Source organism: Pelodiscus sinensis, chromosome 2 (assembly GCF_049634645.1).
Source record: "Pelodiscus sinensis isolate JC-2024 chromosome 2, ASM4963464v1, whole genome shotgun sequence".
Taxonomy (NCBI): domain Eukaryota; kingdom Metazoa; phylum Chordata; order Testudines; family Trionychidae; genus Pelodiscus; species Pelodiscus sinensis.
The window spans coordinates 171561781-171576525 of NC_134712.1; the positions used below are offsets into that span (position 1 = coordinate 171561781).

A 14745-nucleotide genomic window follows, 5' to 3' on the forward strand; every position below is an offset into this window, starting at 1 on the left:
CACCTGTTTTGCATAAAGTCTTTAGTATATGAATATGCATGCCTTGATTTTAATAAAACATGGGGGGCCATGTTAATGGTAATTGTGAATCCTTTTGGTCTTTGTTACTCCAAGAGTATCAGGTGTCTGGCTGCGACTGCTTCACTTATAAGGCCTCCATGCATAGGGATGCAGCGTGACCTAGTGAAGGGAGCACTGGACTGGAACTCAGAAAACCTCTGGCACTGGCCTGCCTTGAGCAAGTTGTTGCATCTCTGTTCCTCAGTTTCCCTAGCAGTAAAACAGGGATAATACGTCAAGTTGAGAGCTTCAGAGGAAAAGTGATAAAAGTCAATGTAAATAAATGCATTGTATGACTAGCTATGAGATGTTAATAAACATGTTCGTGTGTGTTACCCAAAGCATCATCTTTAAATATGCTATCTTAGTTTTCTCATGGTTGAGGGAGCTTTCTTGACATTCACGGACTCTTCATGAGTTGTCATCTTGAAGAAGTCTAGGCTTTGTGATCCCACCAGAGAATAGTGTGACTCATGGCTTCTTCCACTAATGGAACATCTTATGTACATCTCGGAGTGAAATTGCCAACATTTAAAAGTAGTTGTCATTCTACAAAACTTTTTAAAACCTGATTACAAAGGGAGACAGTTGAACTGGAGTTGATTTACAAATTCAATACAATCAATTTAGGATTGAATAAGGATCTTAACTGATTAACATACTACAAAGGCAATTTCTCATCTCTTGATAGTCATGTTTCCACATAAAATGCTGTGAATGAGATACGTTCACCCTGACTTGATTAGCACTCACATTGGTTCTAAACTTGACAAGTAACTTCTTTTGTTGTTCTTATATATACCTCTTCTTCCACTCCAACTCATCTGGTCACGTGGGTTTTGCCCATGAAAGCTAATGCCCTAATAAATCTGAGTGTCTATGGTGCCAGGGAACTCGTCTTTGTTATTACCAACATGCACCTTAAAGTACAGTGCAGATGTGGACAACATAGGCTGAATGCTTCAGAGATTCTCATGGCCCTCTGATAGGAACATGTACACAGTACTGAAGGAAGTTAATTTCAGTGACCATCTGCACTAAACAGGAGAGCCCAACTCTGATGTGACCTTTCATAGATGATTCACAGACTACATATACATTCTCAGCAGATCACCTTTAAAGCACCTTCAGATGATTTCTGGCAGAGATAATGCTTAAGTGTCCCAACTACTTATGGTATTTAGTTTTCTCCCAGCCTCAACTTGTCTTCTCCCATGTTTGCCAACCTGCCAGTGTATGTTCTGCCACTGCATGGGTCTGGCTTTCAATGATCCACCATCAACTAGACCTTTCAGAAATCTTACTACTTAGTACACAACCAATTCTTTCATGGAATCTTAACCTAGTGTGATCAAAGTTAACAGATTTGACTTTTGAGTACTTAAACACAATTTGTTTTGCCTGTTAAAGATATTTTAAATTAAAATCTATTAGAATAGTGAATTGTATTATTTTAATGGCCATTTTTTTCACCACAGTCTGTGGGATTGGAAAAAGTTGTCATTTGTTCAAGGGATGTTATATATAGTTTAAGTAATCGACTAGTTGATGTATTTTGCATCGACTAGTCGATAAGCGGGGGAGCTGCAGCGGGGTTAGCTCTCAGTCCCGGGTGCTAACCCTACTGCGGCTCTCCCTTTTAAATGTATTAAGAACTTATAGGCTATTAATAAAGTTAAAAAGCAGAGTTGCAGCATCTGGGACTGGGTGCAAGCTGGTGCCTGGTCCCTGCTATTCCCCTGGCTTCCGCGGAAACGGTGCTGGGGGAAATCAGCTTTTAAGCCAGTTCCTCAGCATCAGCTCCTGATAGAAGCAGCAAGAGTGGGGTAAGCCACTGTTCACTTACATCCCTAATTTGTTCTCATTCAGACTTATAACAGAGGTGTTACTGGAGTTCCACCTAAAAAGTGTTCCATCTTTGAAGTGTTCTTATCAAAATGCTATTCCGTAGCCAGGGTTTTAAACTAGGCTCTAGAAGAGGGGAGAGAACCTTTGCCCTATGACCTGGATATGGTGCACAGGCTTGCCTTTAACAGGTCCACAAGGCCTCTCCCAGCAGTGGGGAGCTGACCCCACCCTAACCTCAGCTTGTTCCTGCACCCTACTACCAGCCCACACTCTGCACCCCCAGCCCGCTCCCTGGCAGCCCCCTTCTAGTCCACTAAAATGTTTAAAGCACATTTTTTTCAAGTTCTGTAAAGCCTCATCCTGGTTTAAAAGAATCGAGAGGCTTGAACTGCTCAACTCTGAATGTTTCCAGATTCCAAAACTCTGTGTTTTAGCACGAAAGTAGGCAAGTAAAATGTTGTTTAATTGGTTAACTGATTAAACATTATTTTAACCGATTAAAGGGAGCACAGATTTGGGGGGGGGGGAAGTGCTCCATTAGGGCTGGAGCAGCAGCCTCTGCCCGAGGAGTGCTTGGGTCTGCTGCAGATCGAGGCTATTAAGGATGACTGGAGCAGCCCCCTGCCATGGCAGGCCCCACATCACCTGTTAAGGGTGAGTGATAGGGATATAAATGTATAGTCAGTTAACTGATAAGAAAAAGCTCATAGGTTAATGCTATAGACCAACGGTGCTATAGATGGGGGTGGTCGTAGCTGTCTTCCTGGGGGGTTGCAGTGCTGTGCTGGCTGCCATTTTGTTTTCCCGGCTTGGCACCTGACTTACACGCAGCGGAGAGAGCATTTTTTGGAGTGGGTTTTGGGGTGGGGTGGTTTTTTTTTTTTTTTTTTTTGCATCAACAAAAAATGTTCCTTTGTGAATTAAAAAAGGTTGCGTACCACTGCTATAGACTACAAGCATTTCCCAGACCTTCCCCCTTCCCCCCCCTCCCCAAATATTTGAGCAGGCTGGCCAGCAGCCCAGCTCAGTCCCAGGTTGCACCGAGTCCGGGACCTACCCCCATTGTGGCTCTGCATTTAAAGTGTATTAGGAGCCAGGCAGGCAGGCAGCCCCGCTGAGTTCCTGCTAGTGCTGGGTCTGGGAGTTCAGACCCGGCCCTCCACCCCCCTGGGCAGGTATCAGAGGCAGCAGCCCAGGGTGGCAGGCAGCTGGTCCGCGAGGGAAGTTGTTTTTTAAACTGGCTCCCCTCGCAGAACAGCTCACACCTGGCACCCCATGCTGCTGCCTCTGACAGCGAGGCAGCAGAACAGGATGGCAGGGGGCTCTCCAGGCGTGGGGCTGGAACCCACTGGCTGCCGGCCCTGCCCCCAGGGATTATAGAATAGTCCGATTATAGACTAACCAATAAGAATTCATGAGGTTAATCGACTATTCTGTTAACTGATACTTAACATCTTTAGTGAGTGATGCTTATTGGTTAATCTTTCACATCCCTACTTTGGTTGGTAAGTGCTTACAGTTAAGTGACTTATACTAAGTTTGGTGCTGCTTTTTTCTAACTAGGATACACTGCTCATATGCATACTTAGTTAAGATATGTAATAGTCTACATTTGAGTCTTAATTTACACATTTTTAATTTGAAAGAAAATATGCCTTATTCTCTAATTAATGAATAATAAATTCTGATATGTCAAGCTCTACATGGACCAAAATTAAAATTCAGCCGATGCACAAAATAATATTTAAATGGTAATTTTATTAGTTAAATATAATGTGCTAAACCTACACAAAGTTTCTAAAAATGTTTTGCAAAACTGCTATCAAAAACTGGTTTATCACTTCAGCTGACTTTGATTTCAGGGGATTAGTCAGTTACTTCCATCAGATCAGTGATTTGGCTTTGTATAGCTTAGTTTTTTGTAATGACCATCACCATAGTATCTGAGCACTTCATTATGTATGCAAACTTTCTAGGCTCAGATCTGAAATTTTTTTGTACTAAGACCTCTTTAAGAAATGTTTTTTCCTTGAACCACTTTAAGAGACTCTGGAACTCTTTTCCTCATATAGTGAGTGTCTTGATATCTAACCAAATAAGTCAAGTGTAAAGTTAGATGAAGACGTTGAAAATATGTAGTGACCAAAACAAAACTTAGAAAAAAATAAAGCAAATATATTGTAACCCAATGTCCCAAGTACCATTTGTCCTATAGTAGAATTTTTTGTCTGAAAAGTTGAGATGTGGCCTGCAAAACAGGCAGGTATGGTTTTTTTGAAGGTTGGATGTGATGTTGGAAATATGACTATTGCTAACTAACTATGGAAAGGCTTGCATCTCTAATGTTCAAATGTTGATAACAATTATGTAAAAACTGCACAGTTCACACACAAGAATTTTTATATTGGGATGGAATACAAATCCTAAATTTATAGACAATGGCTATCTTCACTAGCGATGATGGCATGTAATTGTTTACACAATTAACTGATAAGCCTGGGTTTATCAGTTAATCTTAACAACTGCGCACGTGCACACATGCTTGCTGTCTCGGTGTCAGATGGAGCAAGGCAGGGGAGGCGAGAACTGGTGCCTGTGGGGAACCAGCTTTTAAGTTGGCTCCCTTGGAGCAGCCTTTCCCCGTCCCTCCTCTCCCCCCCCCCACTACCTCCTACAGAGGCAGCAGCACGGAGGGTATTGGGGGAGAGGCAGGAGCCAGTACACTCAGGAAGCGGCTTTCAAGCCAGCTCCCCATGTGTATGGGCTCCTGTAGAGCTGCCTACTCCTATGCTGCTGCCTCTTTATCAGAGGCAGTGGGCCGGGGCAGCGTTAGGAGCCAGTGCTCCTGGGGCCAGCTTTTAGGCTAGTCCCCTGTGAACATCAGCTCCCGCCTCCCCCCTGACGTGTAACCGCTAATAAATACAGCAGTTACATGTTTACACAAATATAGGTTAGTTAACATATCTAGTCTTTACCATTAGCTGGAACAAATAAAGGAGTTCCTGCCACGAAAATAAGAATGTAAGGTACTCCTGAGAGAAGAATGCAGTCATAAATATGCAGTATTGCCAAATGAACCTTAACTTTGTCATCTGACTTGGATTTAACTTGATATCTGTAGAATATTGACCTACAATATATGTTTTGGTTCTATTTCATATACAGGCAGTCCCTGACTTACGCGGATCCGACTTAGCCCCGTTCGTAAGTGCGGATCCGACTTTCTCGCCCCGGAGGTCGAGGTGGCGGATTGCTACCTGCGAGCTACGGGGCGAGAAAGCCCCGTTCATAAGCTGCTCCGGTGCCCCTGGTCTGCTGGAGACCGTCTCCAGCAGACCAGGGGCACCGGGCGGGTTCAGTCCCGGTGCCTATGGTCTGCTGGGGACAGTCCCCAGCAGACCACAGGCACCGGGACTGAAGCGCAGCCGCGGCGGGTTCCCGCGCCTCTGAGGCTTTGCTAGAGCAAAGCCTCAGAGGCGCGGCACCCCGCTGCCGCTGCGGCTCTGCTCCCATGTCCCTGGTCTGCTGGGGGGGAGGGGGGGGGCGCAGCTAGTGTGCCCCCCCCCCCCCAGCAGACCAGGCTTTTGTTTTGGACCCTGGGGCAGAGCAGCTGGGGCACTGCCGATTGGTCCTGCAGCGCCGCTCTGGGCACTACTGGAGCAACCCAGCAGCACCCCAGCTGCTCTGCCCCAGGCGTCCCCAAGTCAGCCGCTGCTGAAACTGACCAGCGCTGACTACAGGAAGCCCGAGGCAGAGTTGCTCTGCCCCAGGCTTCCTGGAATCAGCTGCTGATCAGTTTCAGCAGCAACTGACTTGGGGAAGCTTGGGGTTCTTAAGTTGAATCTGTATGTAAGTCAGAACTGGCGGTCAGTTTCAGCAGTGGCTGAATCTGGACGCCAGTTCCGACTTACATACAGATTCAACTTAAGAACAAACCTACAGTCCCTATCTTGTACGTAACCCGGGGACTGCCTGTATCTAGGATCCTTAACGGGAAGAAAAATCATTTGCAAACTGTTCTGTTTTTCCATATCATTATTTTTAACGTTTAGATATTTTTGCACTTGTTTCAGTATCTTTCTAGAAATGTGTGTGGTGTTTAAAATTGTATTTCAGATAATGTGCACTCAAGGCAACCATTTTAGTCAGTAGAACTATAAAGAAATTGTGGTTTTAAAAAGATACTAATTTGTGAACCAATTTTATTTTCTTGCTTGCAGCCACTGATCATGAGATGTTTCCACGAAATCTACCTCAGACCTCACTTTTGCTCATTAATGTGCTGCATCATTACAAATCTCAGCAGCTCTGCAAACACTCTTGAAAAAGTCTTGAGAAAACAGATTGTGATACCAAATCAATGCGTGATGACCTAGTAGTAGGTTGAAGTCTGAAACATTCTTGATACACCAGTCCAAGATAACACTGCCTAATGTATCAATACAATTTCTAAACGCTACAAACATCTGCAGTTTCTTCTTGTTACTCCAGAAACTGATTTCTCCTGCAGAAAGATCCTTGCTTCTCTAATCTGGTCCTGGAAATATTAATGGAATACAGTCATGTCTACTCAGGACGAAAGGCAGATCAATACCGAATATGCAGTATCCTTGCTGGGACAGTTAAAATTGTTCTATGAACAGCAATTGCTAACTGACATAGTGTTGATTGTTGAGGGCACTGAATTCCCCTGCCATAAGATGGTTCTTGCAACATGCAGCTCCTATTTCAGGTAAGGGTTTAAATCATCTATTCGTTCAGTTAGACATGCTGTTTTGTAAGCATTGCTAGATCTACATAGTTAAAATGTATAGTTCAACCATTTAAATATTTTTAGTGCTGGAAATCTGAAGTGAATAGTAGAGCTCTTAAAATATTATTATTTTAGGTAACATTAAATGGTCAAAGTAGGGTTTTTCAACATCTTTATGTCTTCTTCCAACTAAGGGATTGCATCATTGTCCAGCATTTGGAGAGAGAAAATGGTTTTTTTTATGTTCAGTAGGCAGAACTAACTCCAGAACAGGGCTATGTGATGGAGTTCATTTTCTGTCTTCAACATGTGGAACAGCTCTTTCCAGCTTTTTAGTATATTTGTGTCCTTTCTGTTAAGTGTTCTAAAATAGGCTAAGTTGACTAGGGATTTCCCTCTTAGGGTGTGTCTAGACTACATGCCTCCTTCGACGGAGGCATGTAGATTAGCGAGATCGGAAGAGGGAAATGAAGCCGCGATTAAAATAATCGCGGCTTCATTTAAATTTAAATGGCTGCCCCGATCTGCCGATCAGCTGTTTGTCGGCAGATCGGGGGAGTCTGGACGCGATGCCCCGACAAAGAAGCCTTTCTTCATCGACACAGGTAAACCTGGTTTCACGAGGCTTACCTGTGTCGATGAAGAAAGGCTTCTTTGTCGGGGCATCGCGTCCAGACTCCCCCGATCTGCCGACAAACAGCTGATCGGCAGATCGGGGCAGCCATTTAAATTTAAATGAAGCCGCGATTATTTTAATCGCGGCTTCATTTCCCTCTTCCGATCTCGCTAATCTACATGCCTCCGTCGAAGGAGGCATGTAGTCTAGACACACCCTTAGAGAAGACAATCCCTTCATCTCTCCCAACACACTCCTTACTCTCTGTACTCCTTGAACAAGTGTCTTCTATTTGTCTTTTAAATGCAGGGATTTCTGCCTTTACTTCATGTTTTGAGTTGGATAATAAAAATATACACAACAGAAGCCCAGAGCCTCTGTTTTGGGTTTCAAAGAGGGCCCTCCTTCAGGATGGAGAATTAAGCATTGTTTTAATCCTAAAATTTGTACTGTGCCAGGGCTATCTATTTCTTGTGAGCTGCTCATGTAGTTTTATACGCAGTATATCCTGTTCTGTTTAACTCTTAACAGGGGGTTATCTTGGGTACATTTGTTTAGTTCTCATACTATCTTTTTGGATTTTGCTATACCAAGTTTTAGAAAAAAAATTAACCTGTGCTGAGGTTTTAGAATAGGGCTTAGTCATATATATTGTCACTGAAACATTTTTCTGCCTTCTGGTACTGGAGGCAAAAGCTTTGAAACTAGAATCTGGAACTGATACATTAGTAATGACCATGGATCTTCTATCTCATTGGTTCCCAATCTAAGGGTCTTCCTTTCTTTAGAACTAGCTTGAATTGGGATTCCCCAAACTTTATTCTTTTTGTAATGTGGCTTCACAGTATAGGCAGTATTGAAAACCACTATTCTATATGTTTGGGCCTTGAGGCAAAGATGGCAGTGATTTCTGAAGATGTGTTTTTCTAGAACTATATAGCACAAAAAATTATTATTTGTGGCTGTGGAGTGTAGCTGCCAACTCTTTGTCCCTGCCTCCCATGGCCTTTCAGCAAGACTCCTGCCCTGGGAAAGGTGAATTGGGAACTCACCAGCTACCTATGGTGACCTTGGCTCTTCATGGCCCTGGCCACTGGAGAGCAGGGGATCTCCCCAGGGGAATGTTTGGCAACCAAATGCCACAGCCATCTCCAATGAGCTGCCTCCTGTGCCCCATGCACACTGGCTCTGGCCTGGAGCCCCCAATGCAGACACCCAGGTAGGGATGTGAAAATGTGATTGACTAGTCAACTAATCAATGGAATTTCCATTGAGTACTTGACTAGTGGATAGGCGTTTCCGCATTCCTCCTTTGAAATGTACAAGACCCCCACTGGGGCTTTTGTACCTTTCAAAGGAGGAATGCGGAACTTAGTGTATAGACCGGGCCAGCAGGAAGCCCTGCTGACTCCAGGCTGCATGCAGGTGCCTTCTTTTAAATGCACAAGAGTCCCCAGCGAGGGCTCTTGTGCATTTCAAAGTGATGGAGCCTGGGGTCAGTGGGGGACTCCCCTGCTGATCCCAGGTTTCACTGCCACATGGAGCCCAGGATCAGCTGGGAGTCCCCTGCTGACGCCGGGCTCCACAGGAGCTGTCCCTTTGAAACGCCAGAGGCGGCATTTTAAAGGGGCAGCCGCAGCACAGCTGATCCGCTGTAAAGAACAATATGAAACCATCCTCTTTTAGTGATTATATTACACTTTTAAAAAACTTTATAACTGACCTTCCAGCATTAGGGAGGGAGGAATGCAGACACTGATTTTTTTTAAAGAAGCGGCAGAAAAAACCATGCCAGACTTCTGTGTTTAACAAATGGTAAATAAGTGGTAAGACTTATTTGAAAGGCAGTTGTGTCTTTCTGTCAACCCAAGTACCTCTCTACATCCCTGATCTAACATAAGTTCTTGTGTCCTGCATAAGATGCAACAGGTTAAGATATATGAGTTTAAAAATCAAAATCAAAACTAACATGCATTTTTCAGGAAGCATTTTTTGCATTTTTTTAGCAGCTTTTGCTAGAGGATGCATCTGTCCTTGTAAGATAAAGTATAAAATATTTCTGCAACCATGTCACGTCAGTCTCTGCTTATTGTTTAAAATGGCATGGTAGTCTACATTAATATTGACTAGTGTATTTTCACCTATGTAGAAAATTGAAGTTACTAATATAATTCGAAAAACTTGGTTTAAACATCTATCTTAAATGCTGGATGATCTAAGGTAAGTACTACATATTAATGTAAATTGAAAATCACATTAGGAATTTTTCAAGTTTGAAATTGCAAGCAACTTTTAGGTATCTTTCTCCTTCGTCATTGGAGTGAATAAATAACTAAAAGCAGCTATTTAGGATTACAATATTTATCCTTGTCAGCCATAATGTGATTTTTTTCTCCTTAGAGCCATGTTCATGAGTGGGCTAAGTGAAAGCAAACAAACACATGTACATCTGAGGAATGTGGATGCAGCCACTTTACAAATTATAATAACTTATGCATACACGGGTAACTTGGCAATAAGTGACAGCACGGTAGAACAGCTTTATGAGACTGCTTGCTTCTTACAGGTAGGAACATCATGTATATTTTAAGTAAGATGCATAATAACTGCTCAATCTCTGTACCAAAATGTTTCTAATTTTTTCCGTACATTTCAATAAAATATCCGTCTCCTTTTTAAAAAAAATAGCAATTTTATAATGTTTTCTCAAGATTGTTCATATTTGTGTGGACAACCATTGCAAGTATAACCCCACAACCGACTTTTATGGTTTCAGAATAAGTGGAATTAAAAACAATTTGTAGCGCTTTATAAGAAGCTTTTGTAAGAAGCTAAGCAAAACACCCAAGCAGGTAGGGGGCTAAACACTTCATAGAATACTAGGACTGGAAGGGGCCTCGAGAGGTCATTGAGTCCAGAGTCCTGCCCTCACAGCAGGACCAAATACTGTCTAGACCATCCCTGATAGACATTTATCTAACCTACTCTTAAATATCTCCAGAGATGGAGATTCCACAACCTCCCTGGGTAATTTATTCCAGTGTTTAACCACCCTGACAGGAACTTTTTCCTAACGTCCAACCTAAATCTCCCTTACTACAGTTTAAGCCCATTGCTTCTTGTTCTAACCTCAGAGACCAAAATGAACAAGTTTTTTCCCTCCTCCTTATGACACACTTTTAGATAGCAGTTTTCAGGTATCATGTCCCCCTTCAATCTTTAGAAAAGAGAAGTAAACAAATCCAATTCTTTCAGCCTTCCTTCATAGGTCATATTCTCTAGACCTTTTATCATTCTTGTTGCTCTTCTCTGGACCTTCTTCATTTTCCCCACATCTTTCTTGATGCCCTCCAACTGAGGCCTAACCAGTGCAGAGTAGAGCTGAAGAATGACTTTTCATGTCTTGCTCACAACACTCCTGTTAATGCATCCCAGAATCATGTTTTCTTTTTTTGCAACAGCGTCACACTGTTGACTCATATTTAGCTTGTGGTCCACTATAACCCCTAGATCCCTTTCTGCTGTACTCCTTCCCAGACAGTCGCTTCCCATTCTGTATGTGTGAAACAGATTGTTCCTCCTAAGTGGAGCACTTTGCATTTGTCTTTATTAAACTTCATCCTGTTTACCTCAGTCCACTTCTCCAATTTGTCCAGATCATTTTGAATTATGACCCTGTCCTCCAAAGCAGTTGCAGCCCCTCCCAGCTTGATATCATCTGCAAACTTAATATTGCTTTCAATGACTATCTAAATCGTTGATGAAGATATTGAACAGAGCCGGTCACGCAAACATGGCAACGTACAAAAAGATCAAATTGTGTAATCAAACTAAATGTAGCTTTCTGGGTTGCATGACAGATGTTCTTAGCTCAAAAACCTACTGTTACTGCAGGTTAAACTTCTCTAGTCTGGCACCATTGAGACCTGACTGGTGCTGAAACAGAAAATTTGCCGAATCTCGGGAGATCAGTATTGTCTAGCAACATTGCCAACACTTCCACTGCTTAATGGGCTTTTAAAAGACATTTAGGAGTTAGAGTTAAATAACAGCACAGAATACTTGAGAGCAAGGCCTGGTGACTGTAAACAAACTTTACGGGATTGTGGGAAACTTGGCCACACCCATGATAAGTGGACATCCAGCTAACTACAATCGTGCTGCCAGATCAGAATTTGCCAGACTAGAGAAGTTCAGTCTGTAGTAGTGTCAGTGCAGTTATTCTTCCTTTTTTGTATCTCTTGCATCTTAATGGTAGGTAAAGCAATAGGTCTTTGTCTCTAGTACTTTAAGTGGTCTTTTTTTTTTTCATTACAGGTAGAAGATGTGTTACAGCGATGTCGAGAATATTTAATTAAAAAAATAAATGCAGAGAACTGTGTGCGATTATTAAGTTTTGCGGATCTCTTCAGCTGTGAAGAGTTAAAACAAAGTGCTAAGAGAATGGTAGAGCACAAGTTCACCGCTGTATACCACCAGGATTCTTTCATGCAACTATCACATGATCTGCTGGTAGATATTTTAAGCAGTGACAATTTAAATGTGGAAAAAGAGGAGACAGTTCGTGAAGCTGCTATGTTATGGCTGGAATACAACACAGAATCACGATCACAGTATTTGTCCTCTGTTCTTAGCCAAATCAGAATTGATGCACTTTCAGAAGTAACACAGAGAGCCTGGTTTCAAGGATTACCACCTAATGATAAATCGGTGGTGGTGCAAGGATTATACAAATCTATGCCCAAATTTTTCAAACCAAGACTTGGTATGACTAAAGAGGAGATGATGATATTCATTGAAGCTGCTGCTGAAAATCCTGGTAGTCTTTACTCTTCTGTCTGTTACAGCCCCCAGGCAGAAAAAGTTTACAAGCTTTGCAACCCTCCTGCCGACTTGCATAAGGTTGGGACACTTGTAACTCCTGATAATGATATCTATATAGCAGGTGGCCAAGTTCCTCTGAAAAACACAAAAACCAATCACAGTAAAACTAGCAAACTTCAGGCTGCCTTCAGAACTGTGAATTGCTTTTACTGGTTTGATGCACAGCAAAACACTTGGTTTCCAAAGACTCCAATGCTTTTTGTTCGTATAAAGCCTTCCTTGGTCTGCTGTGAAGGATACATCTATGCAATTGGAGGAGATAGCGTAGGCGGAGAACTCAACAGAAGAACTGTTGAAAGATATGATAGTGAGAGAGATGAATGGACCATGGTAAGCCCGTTGCCTTGTGCATGGCAGTGGAGTACAGCGGTAGCTGTTCATAACTGCATTTATGTAATGGCACACAACTTGATGTACTGTTATTTTCCCAGGTCGGATGCTTGGGTAGAAATGGCTATGAGACAAACTAGTAGATGCTTTGCTTCTGCTGCTGCTTTTGGTGACAAAATATTCTATATTGGAGGATTGCATATTGGCAGCAATTCTGGTATAAGACTCCCAACTAGCACCGTAGATGGGTCTTCTGTAACTGTGGAAGTCTATGATGTGAATAAAAATGAATGGAGAATGGCAGCTAATATCCCTGCCAAGCGGTATTCTGACCCTTGTGTTAGAGCTGTTGTAATCTCCAATTCTTTGTGTGTCTTTATACGAGAAACTCACATGAACGAGAGAGCCAAGTACGCCACCTACCAATATGATCTGGAGCTCGATCGGTGGTCTCTACGACAGCATATATCGGAACGTGTGCTCTGGGACTTAGGAAAAGACTTCCGATGCACTGTGGGAAAGCTGTATCCATCTTGTCTTGAAGAGTCCCCATGGAAACCTCCAACCTATCTCTTTTCACCAGATGGGGCTGATGAGTTTGAGCTGGATGGGGAAATGGTTACTCTACCACCTGTATAGCTCCCCACTTAAAGACTGCACACCTGCTTCTGGGCTCACTTATTTGAAATGAAACTTTAATGAAAGAACAGAGCTGGAAATTAAAACATTAAACCGGTCTTTCATAATTGTATTTTTATGCCCTACTTATCATTTGCAGTCATTCAGTATCAACCAGTGACTCTAAGCAGATATGCTTCCATAATCTGAGATACTATCTGATAATTGAGAGAAACCTGTATGTATATCATGAGCTTAAGCATCTGACTACTGTCTGAAGAATTGATTTCTAGTCCTATGAACTTTCAGTTCAAGAAAAATTACAAAAGCAGTTACTGTTGCTAGGATGGTATGTCAAAACTGAAAATATCTTCCAGTTATATTTGAACTACTTCTGGATATACTACTATAGTGCTCATTATATAATTTGCGTGGCCTAAGTAATGGAATGTGCTGCACTTAACACCAATTTCCATATTGGTATAGTAATGCCATTTAAATGAATAAACAAATCCCATGGATCTACCTGTGGTAGGAAGGGTAGATCTTCCATTGTATGGTAACATGCAGGGCAAAATGGCTGCAGGTTCAGTCAAGGTGTATATTAGGTGCGGTGCATGTGTTCTATTTTCACTAACTTATACCTGTCTGTTTAGAATACAGGTCTTCCAAGCAGCTGGTGGATTACCAGATGTGGACTTAAATTGCTGGGCTTGCAATAGGAATTGCCAGCCACTCATAGTGCGGGTCTGTGTGGAGTTTTAATCATAAATGCCTCCACATTCTGTATTACAGTAACATTGGCTCATGTATATTACTTCCTGCTGCTGATGTATTTTTCCAATGTAAAACAAAGTTTTAGTGTGGATTAACCAGGTCTTTATTTTTTGTTAATTTAATAACAAGCATTACTGTAGTGTGATTGTGTATAGATATCCCGTAGCTATCAGGTTTTTTACTTTTTTTGGAGGGGAGCGAATTGTTCAGGAATATTCTGTATGCTGTGTGCAGGAGAGCAGATGACTAGTGCTGCTCTGGCATTAATCCCAGGAACCACTAGCAGTAGCGGGGCGCCGCCATTCTAACATGAACACAGGTGCTTCATTACAACCTTACTAGCATGTTCAGCTGCATCATGTTCTGGCACTGTATTTTGAATGACATTAATTTATTAAAAAAACTGAATCTAAATGAGTTTTGGTGTTCTCTGTGGTGGGAAAGAGTATAGCTATGAATCTCTCTACTTTCAGCATTGGTTTGGTGATGGAAAGTTAGTTTATTTAAAGGCAGTTAACGACACGGGACATGCATGTTGGAAATCTCTACCTGTTCAGTGAAACTGTGGAAGTTTGTTTTGACATTTGAAATTAGTTAATCCATGTCTACTTGCACCAAATCACCATGTAATACTTATAAAAGGTAAGAAGGAAAAGTTGTGTGGAAAAATCTCTATAAAATGCTCAGTCAGAAGTTCCACTGTCAGGGGATAAACTCCTTGATCTGGAAAAGTAGAATCCTAATTAATAGTCTAAATTTCAAGAAATAATGTATGCATCATAATAGCAATACAGCCGCTCCCCGAGTTGCGAACGGTCGACTTACAACTGTTCGCACTTACGACCAAAGCTCCTGTGGA

At 42.2% G+C, this 14745-nt stretch overlaps 1 protein-coding gene across 3 annotated transcripts in view; it reads left to right on the forward strand.

Annotated features, from left to right (window-relative positions):
- KBTBD2 (kelch repeat and BTB domain containing 2) overlaps positions 1-14300 on the forward strand; it is a 22525-nt gene extending 8225 nt beyond the window's left edge. For all 3 annotated transcript variants that reach the window (XM_075921769.1, XM_006124039.4, XM_075921770.1), the window contains exons 2-4: positions 6129-6640; positions 9678-9843; positions 11595-14300. In XM_075921769.1, the coding sequence (XP_075777884.1) occupies positions 6471-6640; positions 9678-9843; positions 11595-13130 (1872 nt within the window). In that variant the 5' untranslated portion in view covers positions 6129-6470 and the 3' untranslated portion in view covers positions 13131-14300. The remainder of the gene's footprint in view (positions 1-6128; positions 6641-9677; positions 9844-11594) is intronic.
- Positions 14301-14745: the final 445 nt, after the last annotated feature.